Source organism: Podarcis melisellensis (assembly GCF_964234715.1).
Source record: "Podarcis melisellensis genome assembly, chromosome: 12".
NCBI classification, from domain to species: Eukaryota; Metazoa; Chordata; class Lepidosauria; order Squamata; family Lacertidae; genus Podarcis; species Podarcis melisellensis.
In genome coordinates this window covers 14,433,571-14,457,467 of record NC_138544.1, presented here as the reverse complement: position 1 = coordinate 14,457,467, position 23,897 = coordinate 14,433,571, and the positions used below count along the sequence as shown (strand labels likewise).

At 42.3% G+C, this 23,897-nt stretch overlaps 3 protein-coding genes across 7 annotated transcripts in view; 1 reads left to right on the top strand and 2 right to left on the bottom strand.

Annotated features, from left to right (window-relative positions):
- DNAJC13 (DnaJ heat shock protein family (Hsp40) member C13) overlaps positions 1-22,299 on the top strand; it is a 61,466-nt gene extending 39,167 nt beyond the window's left edge. For 2 of the 3 annotated variants that reach the window (XM_081882900.1, XM_081882899.1), the window contains 25 exons: positions 886-1,040; positions 1,242-1,443; positions 2,527-2,642; positions 3,242-3,320; positions 4,507-4,642; positions 5,285-5,469; positions 6,033-6,107; positions 6,744-6,863; positions 7,288-7,467; positions 7,993-8,160; positions 8,834-8,947; positions 10,174-10,290; positions 10,829-11,006; positions 11,238-11,329; positions 12,319-12,418; positions 13,165-13,239; positions 13,394-13,506; positions 15,292-15,461; positions 15,779-15,821; positions 16,260-16,433; positions 17,483-17,662; positions 18,473-18,613; positions 19,681-19,824; positions 20,021-20,120; positions 21,472-22,299. In XM_081882900.1, the coding sequence (XP_081739026.1) occupies positions 886-1,040; positions 1,242-1,443; positions 2,527-2,642; positions 3,242-3,320; positions 4,507-4,642; positions 5,285-5,469; positions 6,033-6,107; positions 6,744-6,863; positions 7,288-7,467; positions 7,993-8,160; positions 8,834-8,947; positions 10,174-10,290; positions 10,829-11,006; positions 11,238-11,329; positions 12,319-12,418; positions 13,165-13,239; positions 13,394-13,506; positions 15,292-15,461; positions 15,779-15,821; positions 16,260-16,433; positions 17,483-17,662; positions 18,473-18,613; positions 19,681-19,824; positions 20,021-20,120; positions 21,472-21,569 (3,255 nt within the window). In that variant the 3' untranslated portion in view covers positions 21,570-22,299. Of the gene's footprint in view, positions 1-885; positions 1,041-1,241; positions 1,444-2,526; positions 2,643-3,241; positions 3,321-4,506; positions 4,643-5,284; positions 5,470-6,032; positions 6,108-6,743; positions 6,864-7,287; positions 7,468-7,992; positions 8,161-8,833; positions 8,948-10,173; positions 10,291-10,828; positions 11,007-11,237; positions 11,330-12,318; positions 12,419-13,164; positions 13,240-13,393; positions 13,507-15,291; positions 15,462-15,778; positions 15,822-16,259; positions 16,434-17,482; positions 17,663-18,472; positions 18,614-19,680; positions 19,825-20,020; positions 20,121-20,453; positions 20,570-21,471 lie in introns of all 3 variants that reach the window. The other variant, XR_014161935.1, reaches the window with a different exon arrangement.
- NPHP3 (nephrocystin 3) overlaps positions 1-23,897 on the bottom strand; it is a 227,965-nt gene that overhangs the window by 114,227 nt on the left and 89,841 nt on the right. The window lies entirely within an intron of this gene.
- The window catches only part of ACAD11 (acyl-CoA dehydrogenase family member 11), a 39,855-nt gene continuing 38,778 nt past the window's right edge, over positions 22,821-23,897 (bottom strand). For both annotated transcript variants that reach the window (XM_081882956.1, XM_081882955.1), the window contains exon 21: positions 22,821-23,086. In XM_081882956.1, the coding sequence (XP_081739082.1) occupies positions 22,972-23,086 (115 nt within the window). In that variant the 3' untranslated portion in view covers positions 22,821-22,971. The remainder of the gene's footprint in view (positions 23,087-23,897) is intronic.

The window sequence follows — 23,897 nt, the reverse complement described above, 5'->3', positions numbered from 1 at the left end:
CCCTATAGTTGTAATTCATGGGCAGTCATTTAATTTTATCCTGATTCTAATTTTTAAGCTGTATTTTAATCAGTTGTTTGATTGTGTTTTAATGTATTTGATGTTAGCCGCCCTGAGCCCAGTCCTGGCCGGGGAGGGCAGAGTATACCGTATTTTTCGCCCTATAGGGCGCACCGTCCCATAAGGCGCACCTAGTTTTTTGGGGGGGAAATAAAGGGGGGGAAATTATTTTTCCCCCCCAGGCGCAGGGCTGGGGCGGGGGAGGCCTGAGCTTCCCCCGACCCCAGCCCCCAAACAGGCAGCTCTCTGCAAGCCGTGGGAGCCCAGCGCTGGCTCCCGCTGCTTGCGGAGAGGTCCGCGAAGCCTGGACGCGCTGAGCTCAGCGCACGCAGGCTTCGGCATGCAGGCAACTCTCCGCAAGCAGCGGGAGCGCTCCCGCTGCTTGCGAGAGGTCCGTGAAGAGGTGCGCACCGACCCCTCTCGCTCTCCAGGTTTCAGCGAAAGCCTGCATTCGCCCCATAGGATGCACACACATTTCCCCTTCATTTTTGGAGGGGGAAAAGTGCGTCCTATAGGGCGAAAAATACAGTAAATAAAAATTTATTTACTTACTTACTTACTATGGAGAGGGTGGAATAAAGAGGCATGAAGGGCTGCCTTTGGACTCTGCACCTGAGGTTCCTAACTCTTGATGTACTGCAAGGGGGTTGGACTAGATGGCCCTCAGGGTCCCCCTCCCAGCTCTGTGATTCTGCAAGTTGTGCTGCACATAGTGGCTTATGAAAACTAATACCTCCATTATCACAAAAGCAACCGGTAAAGACATGCAAAAGCGTGTTCATTTCATTTTCACACTTACATCCCGACAACTTCTTCTTTTTTTAGATGAAAGGGCAGGATATAGTTCAAAGAAGCATTCTTGGACACATCCTGCCGGAAGCTATGGTGTGTTACTTGGAAAACTATGAACCAGAAAAATTTTCTGAAATTTTTTTGGGCGAATTTGACACTCCAGAAGCTATTTGGAGCAGTGAAATGAGGTAATTTGATTTATACACTTCCAGCAATAGAAGTGAGTTTCCCCCCTATTAGTATTCCCCCCCCCCCTTTTCAGTTTGCTGACTGTAATTAAATTCACCTGATATCTTTGTGACTTGCCACAGATAACAAGGTTTAATGGTTTAGCGATCTGGAAGAACGTTAGCGATTCTTTGCTTCAAAATGCCTTTTGCAATTCACAGGCGCCTTATGATAGAGAAGATTGCTGCTCATCTTGCGGACTTCACCCCTCGTCTTCAAAGTAACACAAGAGCGCTTTACCAGTACTGCCCCATACCGCTAATCAACTATCCTCAGCTGGAGAACGAGCTGTTTTGTAACATCTATTACCTCAGGCATCTTTGTGATAAACTTCGGTTTCCTGACTGGCCAATTAAAGACCCTGTAAGTCAGATGTCTTGCACTCTTCCTCAATCTGCAGCAAAGCAGAATTGAAAAAAAAAAGGGGGAAATAGGTCAAAGAACCTCGAGAGCCATGACTGCTTCACTGGCATCTTGAGTGTGCCGTGATCTTGCAAGTTCTGTTTTAAAGTATACAGTTTCAAAGCCAGTTAAGTTTAAACAAGGAGCGTGTTCAATGCGGTGGGGATGTAAGAAAGCTAAGAGATATTGAAAAATGATATACACAAATAAAAAAGATGCTAAGGTTGACATCCCTCCCCCCAAAAACCCCCGAAATGTTCTTTTTGAGTATGATAGAGGGTGAGATACCTACGATTGCATTAAATCTTGCTCTTTATGCAACTTCTGCGGCCAGAATAGCCTATGCACAAATGTGGAAGGACAGAAACAGTCCAACAAAAGAGGATTGGCAGAATAAGTTAATAGAATATGTGGAGTTAGTGATGCTGACTCCAAAGATAAGAAACTAGGATGAACATACCATAAGAGAGGAGTGGGAAAACTTTGGAGATTATTTAAAGAGTTATAAGTTAAATAAGTCTCCCAAGTAGGACTAGATCAATGAACAGCAGCTGAATCAATTAGAAGGTAAAGAAATATGCATATCACAGCTAAGAGTAAAAGGAAAGCCATGGGAGGGCTGGGGTGGGAAAGTCAAATAATGTATTATTATTATTATTATTATTATTATTATTATTATTATTATTATTTATTTAATTTATTGAGTATATATACTGCCCTATACCTGGAAGTCTCAGGGCGGTTCACAGAAAAGATCACAGCATATATAATCAGAATAAAAACAAGGTTAATGAAGATTATTGTGAAATGGATGTACCAATTTACTGTTAAAGCATCAATAAAATTAAATAAAGGAGTGTGTTCAAATTTTCAAATATAAGAGATAAAACTTCTATATTGCAGGGCCTAACAGGAGGGCCTAGGTGGCTGAGTAATAGCAGCTATCTCCCCCTTCCTCTCCTCCCCCCCCCCCCCCGGGAAGATCTGGAAGTTACATGAGAAGAACTCATTTGGAATTTTCTGTCTCCCCACCACCCCGGTCAGGTTAAACTCTTAAAAGATACCCTAGATGCTTGGAAGAAGGAGGTGGATAAGAAGGCACCCACAATGTCAATAGATGATGCTTATGAAGTTCTCCATCTCCCAAAGGGACAAGGACAGTAAGTTATATGCTCTTCGGTTCCACTGACATTTTAATATAAATGACCCTTAGCTCGTGTATCTTGCATCATTTAAACTTGGTTGCCCTCTGATATAGGTTCTAGAACCAGAAGAACAGCTGTCATGGCTGAAGTTTTGTACAGGAACGATGGTATAATGGTTCAGCATTGGAGCACCTCTATTTCAGACCAGCCTGACCTATTGATTTGGAGGCATATCGGTTAACTAAAGCGCAGGAGCCCACATAGCAGTGTGCAGAGAGGATGCGGGGGAATCCAGTTTCCAAGACTAGATTGCCATAATAGTTTACACAGGCCTTGCTATTGTCACACTGGCAGTGCTGAAAAGTCACTGAAAAAGCACCATTAGCGCTGCCACCCCTACTCAGCATTAAATAAGAGACAGACTGGACTAGATCTTATGGATATCATATGTAGCTAACTCATAAAACGTCCTTTGGAAAGTGACCTAAAATCTGCCATTCAAAATAACCTCTGCCAGAGTTTAGTTTGAAATCTATGTTATATCCCCCCCCCCCCCCCGACTGAATGACAGCATATTGAATCCTAGGTAAGCATATTCTTTATGTATCTGACAGGCATGATGAGAGCAAAATCAGGAAGGCTTATTTCAGACTGGCCCAGAAATACCACCCTGACAAGAATCCAGAAGGTCGAGTAAGTGCTATGTAGTAAATATATATTATGCCTATAGGATGTATTGGGTCTGATCTGGTGTCTGAGGCTCTCTACTGTATACATGGATCTACCCCAGTTACTGCAGTGGGGGGAGCAGGTTCAAGTGTGCATTTGTTCAAATGTGCAGTCACTCCTTTTATGTAACCAGGACAGCCCATTTGTGCACAAATTCCTGCATAATAGAAGTGCAACTGTTTGATGCTAAAGCTCTTAAATATTTACATCAGAAAGGGGAAACAGTTTTGAGTTACGGACCCCATTACATTCCAGTAGTGGAAGTTGCCAGACCCATACACAATCAGTCAGTCAGAGTCTCTCTCTCTCTCTCTCTCTCTCTCTCTCTCTCTCTCTCTCTCTCTCACACACACACACACACACACACACACACACACACACCTTTTCCCCATGGTAACAGAGGCATATATTTCACTTTTAGTAACTCCATTCAAGTTTCACCTTCCATTTTCTTGTGGGGGGAAATAGCTCTCTCCCAAAGCCCTTTTATCTGTCCTTTCTGTGCGAATGTGGCAAATCTCTGTAATCCCGGCAGAAGAATGTAAATGAAGTCAGCACATCGCTGAACTGGAAACCATTAACCGCAACTGTTTTGAGCCCCAAACTTCATAATGTAATTGCATACCCAAAATTGTATGGACTACTTTTAGCACATCTGCCAGGAATACAGGTCTGTTAATTTCTCCCTCGGCTTTGATCTGATTGTGAGGGAAGAAGTCGTAATTGCACAATTTGCACAACTTCAAAGACCCTTTCCCTTCCTGCTGCACAACTTACGGTTGGGAGGGGACTCTGAAATCTGACTGCAGGTCTCATCCCTCCTTTACATTAAGTAATCCTTAGCCAAATACTGGAATACTATGTACAATGCTGTCTGTACACGTGGCTGTTCTGAATAGGTTGTACTTACGTTTCTTGTTAACTCTGTTGTCCTACTGTGTGTGTATGTATAGGACTTTTCAGAGAAGGGTATGGTATAAAAGTCAGAAAAACATTAAAATAGCTCAAAATTAGAACCGTGTCTTTGAAGAGTGAGTATGTAGTAGAAGAGAGTCTTTCTCAAAATCCTGGCCTGTTCCTTTTGCAACATCAGCTGATTTATTTTGAGATTGGATTCATATCTGCTTCCTTACGTGCATTGTATTTGCAGGATATGTTTGAAAAGGTGAATAAAGCGTATGAGTTTTTGTGTACAAAGTCAGCCAAAGTGGTGGATGGTCCAGATCCTGAGAACATAATTCTAATTTTGAAAGCTCAAAGCATCCTTTTCAACAGACACAAAGATGGTAATTATACTTAGCATCTGAAGACATAATTTTGTTTTGTGAAATATTAAATCACATTTATGTGTTATTGAAAACTTTGGGCCTGTTTGGGAGTTCACGGGCTACAACCAATACAAATCGTGTGGCAAACTATCAAGCTCTACCTTCTCAGGTGCATAACCTTGGTTTCGTTGGAGAGTGGATTTCTGAAGGAGGGGAGGCCCCTGTACTTCTGGAGGCTACAGTCAAGTCCAAAATGGACATTTCTTTGAATGCAGTGAATACACTTTTTCCAGCAATTTAAAATCAGTCAGTCTCCACTGATTAATAGGTGGACTTTTGTTGGTAGAAAACCTAGGACTTGTTCTAAAGCAGAAAGTCTGCATTCAAAACAGAGCCTTGAGTTTCTGTTTTCCAAATGCAGCTCAGATTCACCTGTATACTGTCCGAGGAGCTGCCCAGAATCTTGGGGAATTCAACTTCTCCTACTTGTTAGGAGCTAATTTGTTTAGTGCATTCTGGGTTACACTTCTCAGACCCTCCTTTCTCCTGTCTTGTTGGCCTTTGAAGTAAGAAACCATAATTTGTTTGGTATAGAATAAGTGTCACCATGAGACTGATTCACATGTGAATGTTGACTCTTGGCATTCTTTTCCTTTCAAGATTTGAAGCCTTATAAATACGCCGGCTACCCCATGTTGATTAAGACAATCACAATAGAAACTTCAGACGACCTCTTGTTCTCCAAAGAATCTCCCCTGTTGCCTGCTGCTACTGAGTTAGCTTTCTACACTGTCAACTGCTCGGCACTTAATGCAGAAGAACTAAGAAGAGAGAACGGTATTGAGGTAGGCTCAAAATCTTCCTCTGGGTTGTGTTTTGCGGAGAGTGAGTTTTATTCTTTGCATCCTTTCTATTAAGCTCTTGTTTGCAAAATGCATTTTAATAACCCTTTTTGGCTGGGTGTTGTCTTCCAAGATAGTTTTCCCTCATATTTTCTAGCTATCTGTAAGTACATCTCAGAACTGCTGTTGCTGACTATTCTGTAAGCTTGCATAACCAATGCTGAATATTTCATGTATTTAGCTTAATTTGCCTAAGAATAAGCAAGTAGATTGTTATTAAAAAACACAAATATTAACTTCTAACTTAATATCAAGCAAAAGAAACAATAACTGGGCTTTTAAGAAATGTTGTTAACATTACTCCAGATAATTTCAGATTATTGGTTTGGCTTAGAATACTTAAACTTCTTTCTCTCACAAGTAGGCATTTGAAGTATTAAATTTTACATTGTGGCTTTAAAATGGCATCCAAAAATTTGTAGAGAAATATTCTATATGAGAACAATCGTTTCAACTTTTGCTGCTGGCAGTGTTCAGGGGGAAAACATGTCTGTCTGTCCCCACAGATTCTGCAAGAGGCTTTTAATCGCTGTGTTGCTGTCCTGACACACTTTAGTAAGCCAGATGATATGTCAGTTCAGGTAAGTGTTCAAAATAATCCAGTAATGGAGGATTTAGCATATGTGTGAATGTGAACTAAAATGTGAACTGGCCATAGGAGACCAGATTCAGGCAACCTTTCTGTCTAACCACTAACATGGTTCTCACATCATATTAAAACTGTAGATAAAATAAACTATGGTTTAATGTGAATAAGAGCAAACATTGGCTACCTGCTCATGGTTGGTTTGGAAAGAAACAAGAAGCTATGGCTTTTTTTGGTGGTACAGCGGCAACAGGGGGGGAAGGAAACACCTGCAATTTCAGTGGTGTGTACCAGCATTCTGCTTATTCTCATTAAAGCATAGTTTCTTTTAACGATGGAGATACCAAAGACTGAAACTGAGAACTTCCACATGCAAAATGTGTACCTTACCATTCTCCCATTTTGCCACAGCCCTTTCCTGGTGCCAACATTAGACACTTCATAAATTGAAAAGAAGTAACAATGCCTCACAAGACTGAAAGAAGTAATCACTTGGCAAATTACAGTGCTGTGTCTGCCTTCCAGGGAGCTCTTTATCATTCCTTTTCAACTTCTGAAGCATGTATATTTGTAGTGCATCTTATTATACACTGTCCCAACGCCATTTGACTTAGCATTTTTCACTTAATAGGTGTGTGGGCATGTAAGTAAATGTTACAGTGTGGCAGCCCAGTTTGAAGATTGCAGAGAGAAAATAACTGAAATGCCGAATATCATCAAGGATCTCTGCAGAGTACTGTATTATGGCAAGGTAAGCTCTTGTATGACTCCTATCTTCCTTTTCTAGCCTCCCATTTCTGTAAAACCTCAGGAATGTCCATTAAATGAATGCAATCAATTGGGCCTATTGCCTTCCTTTTGAAAGCTGTAGAACTTCCTATCAGAGCCCCAGTTCACATGAGGCTTCTTGAGGCATGTAGACAGTTTTGTTTGCACATTGTCCAATGGAATGTACAGACACCGTCCTTCTGTTTAACCTATTATATTCTTATTTATTCTGTTTGCCCTATTATGTAATGTGATTAAAGTGCTACACTGCAGAAGCAAGAAACAAAAAGTGTGAAGAACATGCCACTATTGCATTTTGTCATTTCTGCGTCAGAAACACCGCTTGTCTCATCCCTGCTGAACTGAACCACTTCTCACCCAAAGCAAATGTTTTCTTTCCTACTCAGAACATTCCCCGCGTGGCTTCCCTAGGGGTCGAGTGTGTCAGCTCCTTTGCTGTGGACTACTGGCTACAGACACATCTCTTTCAAGCTGGAGTTCTGTGGTATTTGCTCGGCTACATCTTCAACTATGATTACACACTAGAAGAGAGTGGGATTCAGAAGAGTGAAGATTCCAATCAGCAGGTAATGATAATAAGGAACTGTGAATAGACTGCTGTACTTCAAATATATCCTGAGCAGCATTTCTGGGATGGCTGTAGGAACTTACAGTCATTATCTTAAAATCAAACACATTGCTTAATATGCTGTGCTTTTAGGTAAAACTTTGCCTGTGTGTTGTAGCCTTTTTTGTGCGGTTCAAATGACATCCTCAAGATAAGTTGTGCTTGCTTTTGCCAAGCTTTGATCCAAAGAGACAAGGAAGTTTGAAGAAGGGAACTACTTTATATTGTTAAAAAACAACAACACACCCCTCTACAGCACCCACAAAGCCCCTCTAGAGAGTTAGAGTACCCTCCTGAATAGTGCACAGTTGGGGTATAAGGTGACACAATGGCAAGTGACCGTCGCCCCAAATTGGGCAATGACATTTTTGCAAGTTGTGTCCATTTTATTCTGCAGTATTGCTTGTGAAGGAGGGGTGGTCTGGTTTCTTCACCTATTCAGAAAATCTAAGCATGAGATTGATTCCCTATTTTCTGCTAACAGGAAGTAGCCAATACCCTTGCAAAGCTTAGCCTCCTTGCTCTGAGCCGTCTTGGCGGATATCTTCCCGGAGAACAAGCTACGCCTGAAAACCCAACCATCAGAAAAAGTCTTGCAGGCATGCTGACGCCATATATTGCAAGAAAACTTGCTGTGGTCAATCCTGCCGAGGTACAAGAACATTTTAATACCCATGTTAATGTTTTTCCGCTTTTCTTGACAAGTATGCTGAGCATGAAAATGTAGAAATGGCAACAAAGAAAATTATACAGCCTTTAGTGTCTTAGAAAAGGAGTCTTGATTGAGGCACTTGCGAGCACCTTCAGTTCTCTGTGTTGCAGCCAGTGGATTTTTGTTTAAGATAGCGGAGTGTTAATAGAGATGTGTGGATTTGTACAGTAGTCATCCTACTATTTTTAACTTGTCGTGTCTTTCTTGCCAGATACTAAGAGCTATTTCACATGATATTGCTGCTACTGTATTTTTGAGTGATTACTGCATATGGCAAACCAGGAATATTTGTGTGTGCGCGTACGCAAACATAAGAGAGAAACAGTGCTTGCTGCACTCAATAGTTGCAGGATAGAGACTGTTTCAGATTACTTCTGTAGCGCTTGAAATCATAAAGTGTGCATCTAGCCAGAGCTGGAGTTTTTCAGAGCAAATTCCAAATAGACTTGTGTTAAAGAATAAATAAGAGGAAATAACTTGCACATTGAGAAAGCTAGAAGGGTTACAGTGGTCTTGTAGTGGTATTAAGCTGGTCGGATGTAGATGCTGTAGAAAAAATGAAATATTTGTGTTGCGTTTAAATCTGTTTTGCCATAACTGTTTCTTAACCTAGATTCTGAAAATGCTGAACAGCAACACAGAAAGCCCGTACCTTATTTGGAACAATCGGACAAGAGCTGAACTCCTCGAGTTCTTGGAATCTCAGCAGGAGAGCATGATTAAAAGAGTGAGGCACTTTTTCAAATTGTGGGGCTGGCTAGTTGGGAGTTTCTGAGGCAGGGAACCGAAAGAAGCAGCAAGCAATTCTTGTTGCTGCATTTTTCAGAATCATTAAACTGAGGTGTACAAAAGCCACAGGGCCAGCTTATTTTAATGTACAGTGGTACCTCGGGTTAAGAACTTAATTCGTTCTGGAGGTCTGTTCTTAACCTGAAACTGTTCTTAACCTGAAGCACCTCTTTAGCTAATGGGGTTTCCTGCTGCTGCTGCGCCGCTGGCATGCAGTATCTGTTCTTATCCTGAAGCAAAATTCTTAACCTGAGGTAATATTTCTGGGTTAGCAGAGTCTGTAACCTGAAGCGTATGTAACCTGAAGCATATGTAGTTCGAGGTACCACTGTACCAGGCCACAAAGTTTGGTGTCCTCCCATGGGACTTATAGATTTCATCCCCTCATTTCTCCATTTATGGTCTCATGTTGTAAACAGCATCCTTTCACAAAAGCATATGTAAATAACTCTGATCCTAATTCGCCATCAGTGAACAGAAAGGCTCCTTCAGTTCAGACATGACCTAAAACCAGGAGAGGCTCTTGCTGGCAGAGGTGGAGGAGACAGTTTTTCCTGATTCCTTTATCCCCTTTGTTGCATCTCATGTTGCTCTGGATGGAAAAGATGTTGAAGCAGTACAAGGGGCTGAGGGGTGACTTGTTTTCCCTAGATATTTGCCCTCAATTGAGTGATCGAGATGATCAAGAGCTCTGTCTTTGCCAGTAGTACAGCTCAGTTGCTTAGCATCTTCTTCTTTGGCAATCACTTGTAGCTGAGTACGATTGTCATACGTATTCGAGTTCTGCAGCTGGGAGTAAAAGAACGATTTCAAACCAGCCTGCTTTTGGTTGCAGTTCTTTTGCAGCACCACACATGTTAAAAGATCATTGATGGTTAAAGTGCAACCTGTGCAGGAATTAGCAACAGCCATGGGAAAGGACAGAAATAATAGTTATCTTCCCAAGTGCTGGCCAACTCTCCTCCTACCTTCACCTGCTTACATTTCTAGCCTTTTCTTGCAAAGTAAATGAGAACTGAAATCAAATTATGTCCCTGCTTCATGTCTCCAAGCTTAAAGTTGACAATTCATACTGGAAAATTGTACTGCTTTTGCGTCCATTCGGCTTAATGTTTTTACTATGGGAAGCTGCAACTATATTCAATTGATTTTTACTTTCTAAAGGGTGACTGTGATAAAAGCTATGGATCTGAATTCATCTTCAGCGATCATGCAAAAGAGCTTATTGTAGGAGAGATTTTTGTTAGAGTTTACAATGAAGTCCCCACATTCCAGCTGGAGGTAAGATTCTACTTCTTGCTATTTGGTGAAGTCTTTTGGTTTAAAATTGGTTAATCCCTTTTTTTCTTCTTCTTTTTTGTGTACCAATACGAAACATGTTAGATATTGAAGCTCCTTTCCTTGTCAAAATATAGAATGTACTAATTTGTTCCCAGTAAATCATCAACACAGCAGATACATTCAGAGGATCTATATCTGTTCCCTCGGAATTTTGTTACATGTTTGCTATAGCTCTTCCTTTGTTAAAAAATTCAAACATTGGGAAAGAAATGTTTTCAGAATGGAGTAACCCTATACTATAGAACTTCCCAGACTTTTATATAGCAGTCTTACCCTTCCTTTGTTATAATCTTGTGAGGAAGCCTTGCTACATGAAGCTGAAACACTACTGGTGATGTATCCTGATAGAGCATTTGATTGTTCATCCCTTAATTGTAAATAGTTTGTAAAATATGGATACACTGTGTTAAGCAGCCACAACAAAATGTTTATTTCCTATCTATCTTTTTATTTTTCCTTCTTGCTTGTTACCCTACAGCTTCCAAAATCATTTGCTGCAAGCCTCTTGGATTATATAGGCTCACAAGCCCAGTACCTTCATACTTTAATGGCCATGACTCACACAGGGAAAGTGGAGTCAAACCAGCATGGAGAGAGGCTCAGAAGGGTTGAGATGGCCTTGGAGGCTCTGAGAAATGTAATAAAACACAACCCAGGTAAGCGAGGCACCTTGGACACCTTAAACATTCCTGTCGAACGAAACCTCACTTTAGATTTTGGATGTTTTAGATGAATGCTTAGTCGTACAGCTTATCACCAAACTAAAATGGCTGTTTAAGCAGATTAAGGTGGGGTTTTTTAATTTAAAAAAAGTTTTAAGATACCTTTGCTTGAAAGTGCTTTAGTTTAGTCCACTTTAACCACAGCAGCTGTCTTTCTCCACGCAGGTTCAGAATGTGAATGCATAGGTCACTTTAAGTTAATCTTCTCCCTTCTGCGTGTCCACGGAGCTGGTCAAGTCCAACAGCTGGCTCTGGAGGTAAAAAACGAAGCGATAAAAGTTTCTTGCCATAGGAGAAAGTTCTTTACTTCGTAATATATTGTGTAGATTAATCAAAGCGATGTTCACTTTTATGACAAATGTAAGGACGTTATTTTACACTCAGCCAGTAACAATTCTGGTTTTGGGCTTTGTAGCTAGAGAATGGAGTGCAGGACATCAAAATAGCTACTGTACATGACTTTAAATCTTCAGTTCACAGACTATGCAAATAGTACTAAGGAATGTTCATTTAGCAGGCAGTAGAACACAATGACTCTTGAAGTATTTCTCCAAATGTTATTTCCGAAGCCGACAGTGGCAGTCTTGATTTCTCACCAGAAGGGGCATCATTGGGCAGAAGCAATGGCCCGAGTTGCCTTGGCAAAAGTGACTGGTCTCTTTGCACCGCCACTGTTATCCAGAGTATTAAAAAAGGGTTATTCCCTCGCCCACCCCTATACACCAATATCCACTTCCCCCTGGCTTACATTTCCACACCTATTTGCCTGTCCTGAGAAGCTGGCTAAGAGGCAGATTTTTTGGGACGGGGAGTCTTTTTTCAGCCCACATGATCCCAGATAATCACAGGTCATATATCTGTTGTTACACAAATCAGATTTGGCTACCTCGCCAAGGGCAAATGAAGCCTTTGCATTGACCTCGCTCTGAATGGGTAGGGACAGCGATGCAGGGTTGGGAAGAGATAGAGAACTAGGGTCATGGCTTTTACCTGATGGTGCTCCTTCTGTTGCAAAATTAAACTCCTATTGTTTGAAAACAGCATTTGGTCCAGTATTTTGAAAGACATTTTCTGCTATAAATATTCACAGAAAATTCAGAGCGGCCTTTCTGGAAGCAAAGCTTGAATTTATGTATCCAATCAATATGTAGACAATCCTTGTCTTCAAGGAATCAAGATTGACAGCTAGCTGCTTCCATACCAGTCTAGCAGTTTTTATTTTAATTTTTCTTTCTTTCTTATACAGGTGGTGAACATAGTGACTAGTAACCAAGAATGTGTAAATAATATTGCAGAAGCAATGGTTCTTTCCAACTTACTAGCCCTCCTACATTCACTACCTTCAAGTACGTAGAGCGCAAGTTACTTATTCAGCGACAACAATACATGTTTAGAAAACTCTTTAGATACCAAAAGAAAAACTCCCCCCCCCCCTTACAAGCGTGCACATAGAATTGTGGCTCCAACTTGGGAAGGGCATTGAGGTCTCAGGACTGTGTAGAGACAAATATTCGCTAAACTGGAGATCTTGCCCTCTGACTTCAGATCTTTTGGGGAAATTATAGGAAGTCACTAATGAAGTAAAAGCGCCTGTGTTGGGGTGTTGTCTTTGGCATTCAAAATAGATCTAGAGAAGAACCCTCAGTGAACGTATGTTTTCAGGATAAGCCCATTTTGTGAATGAAGGCAACTTGCCACAATCAGCCCTTTGGAACTTCTTTCTCTATTATTAGGGACTTGCTTTTAAGGGAAAGGCTAGACCTGTGATGTTTTTATTGTATATGTATGTGATTTTTTAATATGCATATATAATATGCATATATTTTAATTCTACTAGTGCTTAGTTCTTTGACTTAAGCTGACCTTTCATAGGATATTTTTTTTAAATACCTTTGCTGACTTTGGAACTCAATCCATGGAGGGCTTTTGTTTCGCCTCATAAACAGCTCTTTCCTGAGGGGCCAGCTAAACTAGGCAATAGTGCAGGCCCCATTGTCCAACTCTAAACAAGCCCTGTTGTGTTTTTACTTCATCTTTGCTAAATAGAGGCACACAAAAGCTGGGTTTCGCTCACGGTTTTTCCTCTTGGCAGGTCGGCAGCTTGTTCTGGAAACTCTGTATGCCTTGACATCCAGTACCAAAATAGTTAAGGAGGCCATGGCAAAAGGTACAGTGAACACTGTTGTTCTTTGTTGCTTGTAGAATCCAAAAGTAATGTTTCAAACTTTCTGTGATTGGAAGAGGCAACCGTTCATTTATTTTTATCTATCAGAATATTCATAGGCTGCCATAAGGCCCTCTGTTTCTCTGTCCTTTCCTAGGTGCTTTAATCTACTTACTTGATATGTTCTGCAACTCAACACATCCCCAAGTTCGATCTCAGACTGCAGAGCTTTTTGCTAAAATGACAGCCGACAAACTGGTTGGTCCAAAGGTGAGTGTGTTTTGCTTCATTTTGGGGCATTGTAACTGGCCCTTTTAAAAGCATGCTTTTGACACTAAATAGCACAATGTCTGTTAGACTTGATTTGCAACATGCTTATAAAAAATGCTGTCCAACCCTGTACTAGGAGTTAACATTACACAGGCTTATTCATCTTTATCATCCCTTCATATGGGCTGGGAAACAGGCCACAAAGCTGCTGTTACCATGGCTTCCCATTACACCTAAGCTAGCAAACGATGATTAATAGCTTCCCAGCAAACCAGGATACACAAGCCAGCTTTGAAATATGACTTACTGTCATTCCTTATTTGGAAGCCATTAGTCATAGTTTTCCTGGTTTGGACGCAAGAGGAATTGGCGATGTCTTCCTGCCTTGGTTTTTCCACTTGACGGGAAGGGTGGGGAGAGCCAAGTGGCTGTCTGCCTGTTCATAGCTTGGCTTCTCAATCCAAGATCTGATTGTGTGGATGCAGCCAATGTGCGTGACTTCGAATAAACAGCCCTCACGTGGTGCAAGCTTTACATTTCATTCTCTGCAAGCTCCTAAGTCTTGTAGAGCAACGTGCTGGTTGGAAAACATGGCAACATAAGAAGAGCCGTTCTGGATCAGGCCAGCGGCTCATTTGGCCCAGCATATAATACTCGCAATGGCCAACCACATGCCTGTGGGAAGTCATAACCAGGAGTATAGCAGCATTCTCCCCAAATGTGAATCCCAGCAATGGGTTCCTTGAGGTATTCTGCCTCCAGCAGTGGGCATAGTAGCCATTGATAGCCTTATGTAAAGGTAAAGGGACCCCTGACCGTTAGGTCCAGTCACGGACGACTCTGGAGTTGCAGCGCTCATCTCACTTTACTGGCCGAGGGAACCGGCGTACAGCTTCCGGGTCATGTGGCCAGCAGCACTAAGCCGCTTCTGGCGAACCAGAGCAACGCACGGAAATGCTGTTTACCTCCCGCCAGAGCGGTACCTATTTATCTACTTGCACTTTGACATGCTTTCGAACTGCTAGGTTGGCAGGAGCAGGGACTGAGCAACAGGAGCTCACCCCGTTGCAGGGATTCAAACCACCAACCTTCTGATAGGCAAGCCCTAGGCTCTGTGGTTTAGACCACAGCGCCACCCGCGTCCCCTTATTGATAGCCTTAGTCTTCATGAATTGCGAAACCTATAATAATATAATAGTAATAATTTATTATTTGTATGTCGCCCATCTGACTGGGTTGCTGCAGCCACTCTGGGAGGCTTCCAACAAATTAAAACATTAAACAGACATCAAGCATTAAAAGCATCCCTATACAGAGCTACCTTCAGATGTCTTCTAAAAGTCAGATAGTTGCTTATTTCCTTGATGTCTGATGGGAGAGCACTCCACAGGGTGGGTGCAACTACCAAGAAGGCTCTCTGCCTGGTTCCCTGACACCTTGCAGCGAGGAAAGAGTGAGAAGGCTGTCAGAGCTGGATCACTCCGTCTGGGCTGAACAATGGAGATTCACAATGCCCATCCATCAAGTTCAGTTTAGGTCATTCGGAGGCAGGGGGTGTAACTCAAGGACTCTTCACAAGACAGGTCATTATCCAAACAATAGTCAACCATACAAAGACATTCCCCACACAGGTTTAAGAATTGCTCTCTGTTGATAAGTCAAATTCCTTTCAAAAGCATTTCCCCCGTGCTTTGCTAGATGTCAGTATTACAAACTGCTCATTTGATTAACTGGAAACCTTCGTTAGCGGTGACAGAATCTGCAATCTGGTGTGTTCTTTTCTAGGTTAGAATTACCCTAATGAAGTTTCTACCTGGTGTCTTTATGGATGCCATGAGAGATAACCCCGAAGCTGCTGTTCACATTTTTGAAGGAACGCATGAAAATCCAGAGTTGATATGGAATGACAACTCCAGAGAGAAAGTGTCTACAACTGTTCGAGAAATGATGCTAGAGTATGTTACAGTTGTGGTGAATAATGGTTGTACTTTTGTAGTCAGTTTCGTGGTAAAACGTAGCAGAACTGTAAAGCCAACAATTAGATTCAGTTTGGAATCCTCTGGGATTGTAGTACAGGGTCTATTCCAGGCGGCATAATGCAAAAAATATAACCAGATATTCTGTATTGATCAAAATTGCTGAAAGCGATTAGAGTGCAAATAAGCCAGTTTGATTTTAAGCTTAGGTGAGGGAAGCGTTTAGAATTTAATTCATTTTTAGCCCTTGCTTGCAGAAGTATCTGTTAATGGGTTTTCTGACTTTTTTTTAAAAGGCACTTTAAACTACAGAGAGACAACCCTGATATTAACTGGAAGGTAAGCAAAATTTAAACGTTAAGGGGGAAATTAAGACAAAGCATGGGTGTGGTTTTCCTTCGTATCCTTCTGCATTTTCTGTTTTTCAGTACTGCTCAGTCTTATCTCACTGTACCATGACTAATAGCATGAAACTGCACTGTAGGACCGGGGGGGGGGGGGGGGACACCTATGAAACTCGGATGCTCCTGCACTAATACTCCGATCCACTCTGACCACATCATGCTCGTTTTGGTCCTATGGGAGCAGGAGCCCAGCATCCACTGGATGGCTGCAGCTTCAACAGCCCTGCTGCAAAGTATTCTGCATTGCTACAGACCCTTATAATTGTAGTTGGGCTCACAGCTATGTTGCTAGCAAACCCTCCCTTTCTAATAAACCAAATGCAACTTTCCTAAAGCACGAACTCAGTGGCATTTTTTTTTCTCGTTGATCCAGCTGCCTGAGGACTTTGCTGTGGTGTACGGTGAAGCAGAGGGTGAACTTTCTGTAGGAGGGGTCTTCCTAAGAATCTTTATTGCCCAGCCGGCCTGGGTGCTGCGAAAACCTAGGGAATTTCTCATTGCACTGTTAGAAAAATTCACCGAACTCCTGGAGAAAAACAACCCCCATGTAAGTGGAGTTGATGGGTTGCGTGTTAGCTTTGTGCAACTGCATTTGTGAAAGCGAGCTCCGGTCCACTGAAAGTTGCTGCTGCTCTTATTGTAACTACTTCCTACCACTGTTTGTTTCATTTATGAATAACTTGCCCTGAGCAGTTTACAATAAAGACCTTTAAGGATGCGGTTAGTTCTGCTTCTTGCTCTGTAAACCTGCCTAGGCTTGTGCTGTGAAAAAATTGGCACATAACAGCAGTAAACCCATGGTGGTGAAAGGCAGTAGGAGAGCAATTTGTTTAGTATGAAGAACAACGAATGAATGGCCACTAAATGAATGCATCCTAACACAAGCCATTGTGCAGCATGCAGTTGCATAAGTGATCAGGCAGCTGTTTGGAACAGCTTATGCACACGCATTAGATCTGTGCATGCAGTTTGGGTTTCCCCATACAAGATTCTGGCCGAAGAAACGGTAACTGCTCAGTACTTTGAAGAGGTTCTTATTCATATTCAGCTTATGGCTGTCATTCTCTGCTTCTTAACAAGATAAGCCTAAAGGAAAAGGTAAAAGTACCCCTGACCATTAGGTCCAGTTGCGGATGACTCTGGGGTTGCGGCGCTCATCTGGCTTTACTGGCCGAGGGAGTTTGTCTGCAGACAGCTTCTGGGTCATGTGGCCAGCATGACTAAGCTGCTTCTGGTGAACCAGAGCAGCGCACGGAAACGCCGTTCACCTTCCCGCCGGAGTGGTACCTATTTATCTACTTGCACTTAGAACTGCTAAGTGGGCAGGAGCAGGGACCAAACAAAGGGATCTCACCCCGTTGCAGGGATTTGAACTGTCAACCTTCTGATCAGCAAGCCTTAGGCTCTGTGGTTTAGACCACAGCACCACCTGCGTCCCTTTAAGATAAGCCTACGTTCCCACAAAATAATCAAGATGTTCATACATGTGACTCCTTTCATTAAACGGTTGGTTGTAAACTGGCCGCTCATTGACTGACTTCAATAGTGGAGCAGGAAATTTCACTGACTTGCTCTGTGCTTTGTGTTCCGAAACAGGGGGAAACTTTAGAAACTTTAACAACAGCGACGGTGTGCCTCTTTAGTGCTCAGCCTCAGCTGGCAGACCAAGTCCCCCCTCTTGGTCATCTTCCCAAGATTCTCCAGGCCCTGAATCACAAGAACAACGCCATTCCGAAAAGCGCAATGCGTGTCATACACATGCTGTCTGATAATGAGGTATGGGGATATGGGTTTTGAACATTCATCTCAGGTGCTTGTTGTATGTTTCTGATGTTGTAGACTGGATGTTAAATCTTCCCCCCCCCCCCCGAAACCAGTACCAGGGATGGTAAGCCTGGCTACGCACAGTATAAAACAGGGTTCAATTTAAAACATATTACACCCCCGTTTAGATTGTCTCCCGCTGGAATCATAGTATATACAACTGTCAACTCAGTCAGTTGAAGAGATCAGGTCCATGCACGCTTCAACCTCTTTACATTGCAGGCAAACTGTTGCTTCCAGTCTCTCAGTATGTAGCAACCCCAACACTATCCTGATGTGGTGCCCTAAAATATGTTGGTTGCCTAGTTGTTTGAACTGTCTATCAATCAATAGTTTAAATTAATCCAGGGTATGTAAAATTAGCAGCAATTAGCTTTAAGGAATGTTGCCTACTACTTCTGCAGCCTAGGTTGGAAAATGGGTGTTAACTCAAGATGGTATGCTAGACCAGGGGTCAGCAACCTTTTTTAGCCATGGGCCGCTGTCCCTCAGACCTTGTGGGGGGCCAGACTATATTGGGGAGGGGAGAAATGAATGAATTCCTATGCCCCACATATAACCCAGAGATGCATTTTAAATAAAAGGACACATTCTGCTTCCCGGACCATCCATGGGCCAGATTTTGAAGGCAGTTGGGCCGCATCCGGCCCCTGGGCCTTAGGTTGCCTACCCCTGTGCTAGGCATTCCTTGGGGTCTTGTAACCTCATCTTTTAAATGAGAATCTTCAACAGCCTAAATCAAACTGCTTTCCCCCTCCACAGCTTTGTGTTCGCTCAATGGCAGCGTTAGAGACCATTGGACCCGTGATGAATGGAATGAAGAAACGGCCAGATACGATTGGAGTAGCCTGCGAGGCACTTAATCGAATGTTTCAAAAGGAACAAAATGATCTCGTAGTCCAAGTAAGCAAGCCGGAACCGTGCCCTTTAAAGGCATTTGTATAGCAATCTAAATATGTGTCCATTCAATTTGCTACGCTAGCTTCGTGGTGTTGTGTGGAGTGGTGTGGAATTTCCCTGTGGCAGCTTGCGTGGGGGTTGCTTAGGGCAACAAGAAAAAGTGAGGCTCGCTTTGCAAAGCTGCGGGTGGAATGTCCTTGCATTAACATGCATCCTTGCTCATTCGCTCACGCATGTATCCGTATTTTCTAAGAGTGACCACACCACATGGATGTTGCCATGCATACTGATATCCGTAATACACCATAAATATCTCCCTGAGTTATTGGCAGGGTTCCGTGTGCAACACTAAATGCAGAGTTCCTAACATTTGCTGTTTGGAGTACCTTACTAGTAGGAGCAGTGTGTAATGAATGGCCAAACAGAGGCACATGCTTCTGCAGAAAAGGAATCTGGTATAGAAAAAGGCATTTGTGTACAGCAATAATCCTGCATCTCAGGGCAAGCCTAACTCCAGTGGTACATGCCACTCATTACTTCCTCAGTCATTGATGGAAGATTTTGGTAATACAGTCGTACCTTGGAAGTCGAACAGAATCCATTCCAGAGGTCCGTTCAACTTCCAAAACATTTGAAAACCAAATCACGGCTTCTGATTGGCTGCAGAAAACTCCTGCAGCCAATCAGAAGCCGTGGAAGCCTCGTCGGACGTTCGGCTTCCAAAAGAACGTTCGCAAACCAGAACAATCAGTCCTGGGTTTGCAGCATTCGGGAGCCAAGGTACGACTATACTTATCTGTTTATTAGAGCTGGAGTTATCTTTACCATGAAATCATGTGGAATTACTGCTGGAACATTGGGGAAGGTGGTGAATTCAACATTTAGTATTTTTGCAGTGGTTTGGGTGGCCATATTTGAGATGACATGAGTTGTTGGTTAGGCAGGAGATCAAAGAATTTTAGGTGGCAGGCTCAGTCCATCAGTTCTTTCTCACCTGCCTGACGGATAGGAGCACTTGCTTTGGAATGCCCTTGGACTATCATTAAGTACCCTGTAACCTTGTTTTGCAGGCTTTGAAAGTAGAGTTGGTTCCATATCTCCTGCGATTGCTTGAAGGCATCGGTCTTGAGAATCTGGAAAGCCCCTCGGCCACGAAAGCTCAGATCGTTAAAGCTTTGAAATCTATGTCTCGCAGTCTACAGTATGGAGAGCAGGTAAAGGACCCTGAATTCCTTTCAGTTGAGGTATCTGCATTTTGTAATTTTGACCACCCCCCCCCCCAAAAATGCTCCAGATTTGTGCAATTACAAAAGCTGCTGCTAATGGCAGGGTCAACTTCATAATGACAGCAGATAAAGAACAGCGGGGGAAATGAAACGAAACGTTTCCTGGGCTTTGTTGTTCTTGCAGGTGAATGAAATCCTGTCTCGTTCCTCTGTGTGGAGTGCCTTCAAAGATCAGAAACATGACTTGTTCATTTCTGAGACTCAAACAGCAGGATACCTCACTGGTCAGTAAACATTCTGATTTAGGCTTTTCCTGTTGTGTTTCCCTTCTTTTGTGTATCATGTGGCTTCTTTATTCTGGGATAACACCTTAATTCAGTCCCCTTAATTTGATCATAGAATGGTAAGGTTGGAAAAGGGGCCACAGGGATCAATGGATGCTCCAATTGGACTTCAGCTTTAATTCTGGACATATTCAGGGTAGACATTTGAAGGGGGCAAATGATTAACGTGTCCCTTACAAACCTCCTTGGGACACTACGGAGTGATGCTTCACTTTTGCTTCCAAGTGCTTTGCTGTCTGTTCTTCCCTTGCGTCTGGTTTCTTTCTCCCCCAGGTATCTCCTCTCCTTCCCTTCTATCTGGTAGCAGTCCTCTTCATCTCAGAAGTGGGCTTTAGATCTACTTTGGCAGGCAGCTTGCTAAACCTCTCTCTAGCACTCTCTAAAAGCAGGTAGATACCACTTTGCTCAGTGCATGCTGCATCTACGCAGTTCCTAGAACGAAATGCTTCCTTAGGTGCATGGCAATACAGTTGTAGCGGACATGTGACTGTCGTAGAGCATTGCGCAATGCCACGTTTTGGAACTCGTGATTTTTATACCCCTGCGCCTGTGACATCAGGGTTCCAAATGGTAGGTGCCTGAGGGTACGTATCAGCGGTTCTCAAACTGTCGTCCCCCCCCACGGACCACTTGAAAATTTGCAAGGAGTCTCAATGGGCCATTTAGTATTTTCTTCTATGGCTCAAAAGAACAATCCACACTTGCCTAGTCTTGCCTTTCTAATATGATGGATATTAGAAGTATGAAAGCAAGCAACATTTTTTGCTTCCACACTAGCATGGTTGGAACAAGGGCCATGTTGCAAGAATGAGAGGTACCTCTAATCAACAAAGCTAGTAGGCTTATTATGAAAACAACTGACCCACTGTCTCATTGGCCAGTTTAATCATCCTGCCCTGGTCCAAACAGCCTAAAAAACAAATCAAGTTTAGGGTGAAGTTCAGATAGTCTTGTCTGTTTTGCAACCTTTCTGCGGACGGACCATAGTTTGAAAACCTCTGGTACACGTATATGTGTGTGTGTGTATGTATATGTGTATTTTTGTGGGTATATTATTGCACTTGGGTTAAAACATAAATCCTAGATAACATAGTGACTTGGGATATGGAAATCTGATCTCCAGTAACATGTATCAGTCTAGAGAAATGTAAGCTGGACACAAATGTCATGGGTAAGACAGATCACTCTGGTTTGTCTGAGCAGAACTAACAGCTTTGAAAACACTCAAGTTTATGATGCAGCGTTTTAAAGAAAACTGTTTCTTCCTTCCCATCTTTTCCCCCTGGTACAGGTCCTGGAGTTGCTGGCTATCTTACTGCAGGGAGGTCTTCGTCGGTTTTGCCCAGTGTCCCCCCTCCAGTAGACCACGAAGCAGGAGACCACAGCTAAAGGACATGAAATGCAAGAGACTCCGAAACAGAGTGGCGGTGGTGAGGAAGGCCCCATTCCTTGGCCTGTCCACCGAAACAGATTTCTGCCTGCCTTTCCAGTTTCATGACAGTGTTATTCCTTTTTCTATGAATATATTTTTTTTAGGGGGGAAAGACAAGGTTCCACGATTCTATCACACTGTAACATAAGAAGAAAGTACTTTGGGGATCAGCCTAAAGGGGTACGCAAGAAGTTTTTGTTTCTTGCTGTACGTAAGCACATTTTTTTGTTCCTTTATATTTTTGTTTACAAGACTGTGAATTGAAACACTTTTTCCTAGTTTTTTGTATTTTATGAGCTAAGCATGACTGAAGTTGAACTGCAGTCTCGAAGAAATTGGGCTAAATCACTTGATCCTCTACTCCTCTCCAAGTTGGACAAGATAATCTTCCCAAAACTTGACAGACTTGGTGTTTGCCTCTCTCCTCAATCATTAACATTTCCTTCACCAGACCTAACAAGATATTTGTATGTATAACTGGCTTTACCAAATTGAAAAATTAAAATGCAGCAAAAAAAAAAACCTATTTAAAAATGACGTTAACATGTTATATATAAAAAGCATAGTGTAATTGTGATATGTTCTATACATTATCCAGTATATAAAACTTTCTATATTGAATGTACATTATACAGATCATTCGTATGTACATAAAATTTTAAAAAATAAAGGGAACTGAACTGTTAATGTGACAGATTTGTACTTCTGCTGTTCTATTCCTTTGTAAAGCTGGAAAGAAAATGATGGTTATGGGATGAGAGACCTGAAATCTATTTTGAGGGCGAGAGAACCAAACCTGCATCTTAGATGGCCCACAAGATGTTACTTGACTATGATTCCCATCATCCCTGACCACTGGTCCTGCTAGCTAGGGATGATGGGAGTTGTAGTCCAACAGCAGCTGGGGGACTCCAGTTTGAGAAACACTGCTGGGAATGCATCTCTTGGAGCTGAATAAATGTCCCACCCCCTGCTTAAAAAAAAACAACAGAAGGAGCTTTAGGCAAAACCCAATGTGCAATTGAATAGGAATCTTACATTTTATGCAATCCACCAACTGCAGGGAAAACTATCAATTCTACCTATTCTAGACCTTCCCCCCTTGGGTTTAGATGGCCAAACAGGTAAGCTTCTGAGTGAAGCCATTTTGTCTGCAAGAACACTATTCATCAAGTGAAAGACCAGTAAAGGAATTGTTGCTAGTAGAATTAGTAAGAGTGAGTTTACTTAAGAAATATCCATAATTGAGAACAGTGTCAAATCTACAGTCCCCTGCCCCATAAGCTTTCAGCCTAACTTAAAGATAGAAAATGGTTTAAAATGATTGTGGTCCCATCACGACTTTAAGCAAGCAAAATATTACAGATGTGCACTCAGGAGTTTGGCTTGGTCCTGCAGCTCTTGCCTTGCAATTACGGAGAGGTGAACTTCATCGGGCCCGTCTGCTATGCGTAACGTCCGGATGTAGGCAAACCTGCAGGAGGACAGAGCAGTTGCAGATGGTCTGGCCATTTCAACACCACAACAGGAAGGCTTGCTAGTTTATACCTTAGGTCTCTACCTCTAATTATAAAGAATTGTAGAGTTAGAAGGGAATTGTGAGGCTCAAAACCATGAACCCTGAGATCAAAAGTCTCATGCTCTGTCACTCCCAACCTTCTCTTAACATACCAAGGACCGCTTTCGATGATGCAGACTTCATACTCTAGCCCAAGCTGGTGCCCTCCAGATGTTGAAAGACTACAACTCCCCTCACCACTGACGATGCTGGCCAAAACTGATGGGAGTTGTAGTCAGGAACATCTGGAGGCAAACAAGTTGGAAACCGCTGTAAGTCTCATAAGCATCTTGGCTCTTTCAGTGCAGTCAGTGGGGCTTTTAAAATGCGCATCTTCAGAAGAATCATTTTTTTTTAATTTAAGAAACACTTTTACACTGCTTGACTGTAAAACAAAAACACCTCCAAGCAGTTTATAAGAATAATGCCATATACAGATTCGGCTTTGGAAAGGACTTTGTAGGTCAAATCCAACCATCCCCACCGTGCAAAAGTTGTGGGATACAGTAGTGTACATGGATTTCTGCTAGGGCAAAATTCCCAGGATTAAATGACTATAAATGCATATAACACTTATGGCTCCAAAGCTTGTACTGTGAATTTTAATTTTTTATTACTCTCAGAGCGACACTTGAGTAAGAGAGCACTAGATACATTCTTTAAATAAAACTAAGATCAGCTACTATACCTTAAAAAAAAAATCCTAATTTTTTAGATTAGAATGTGA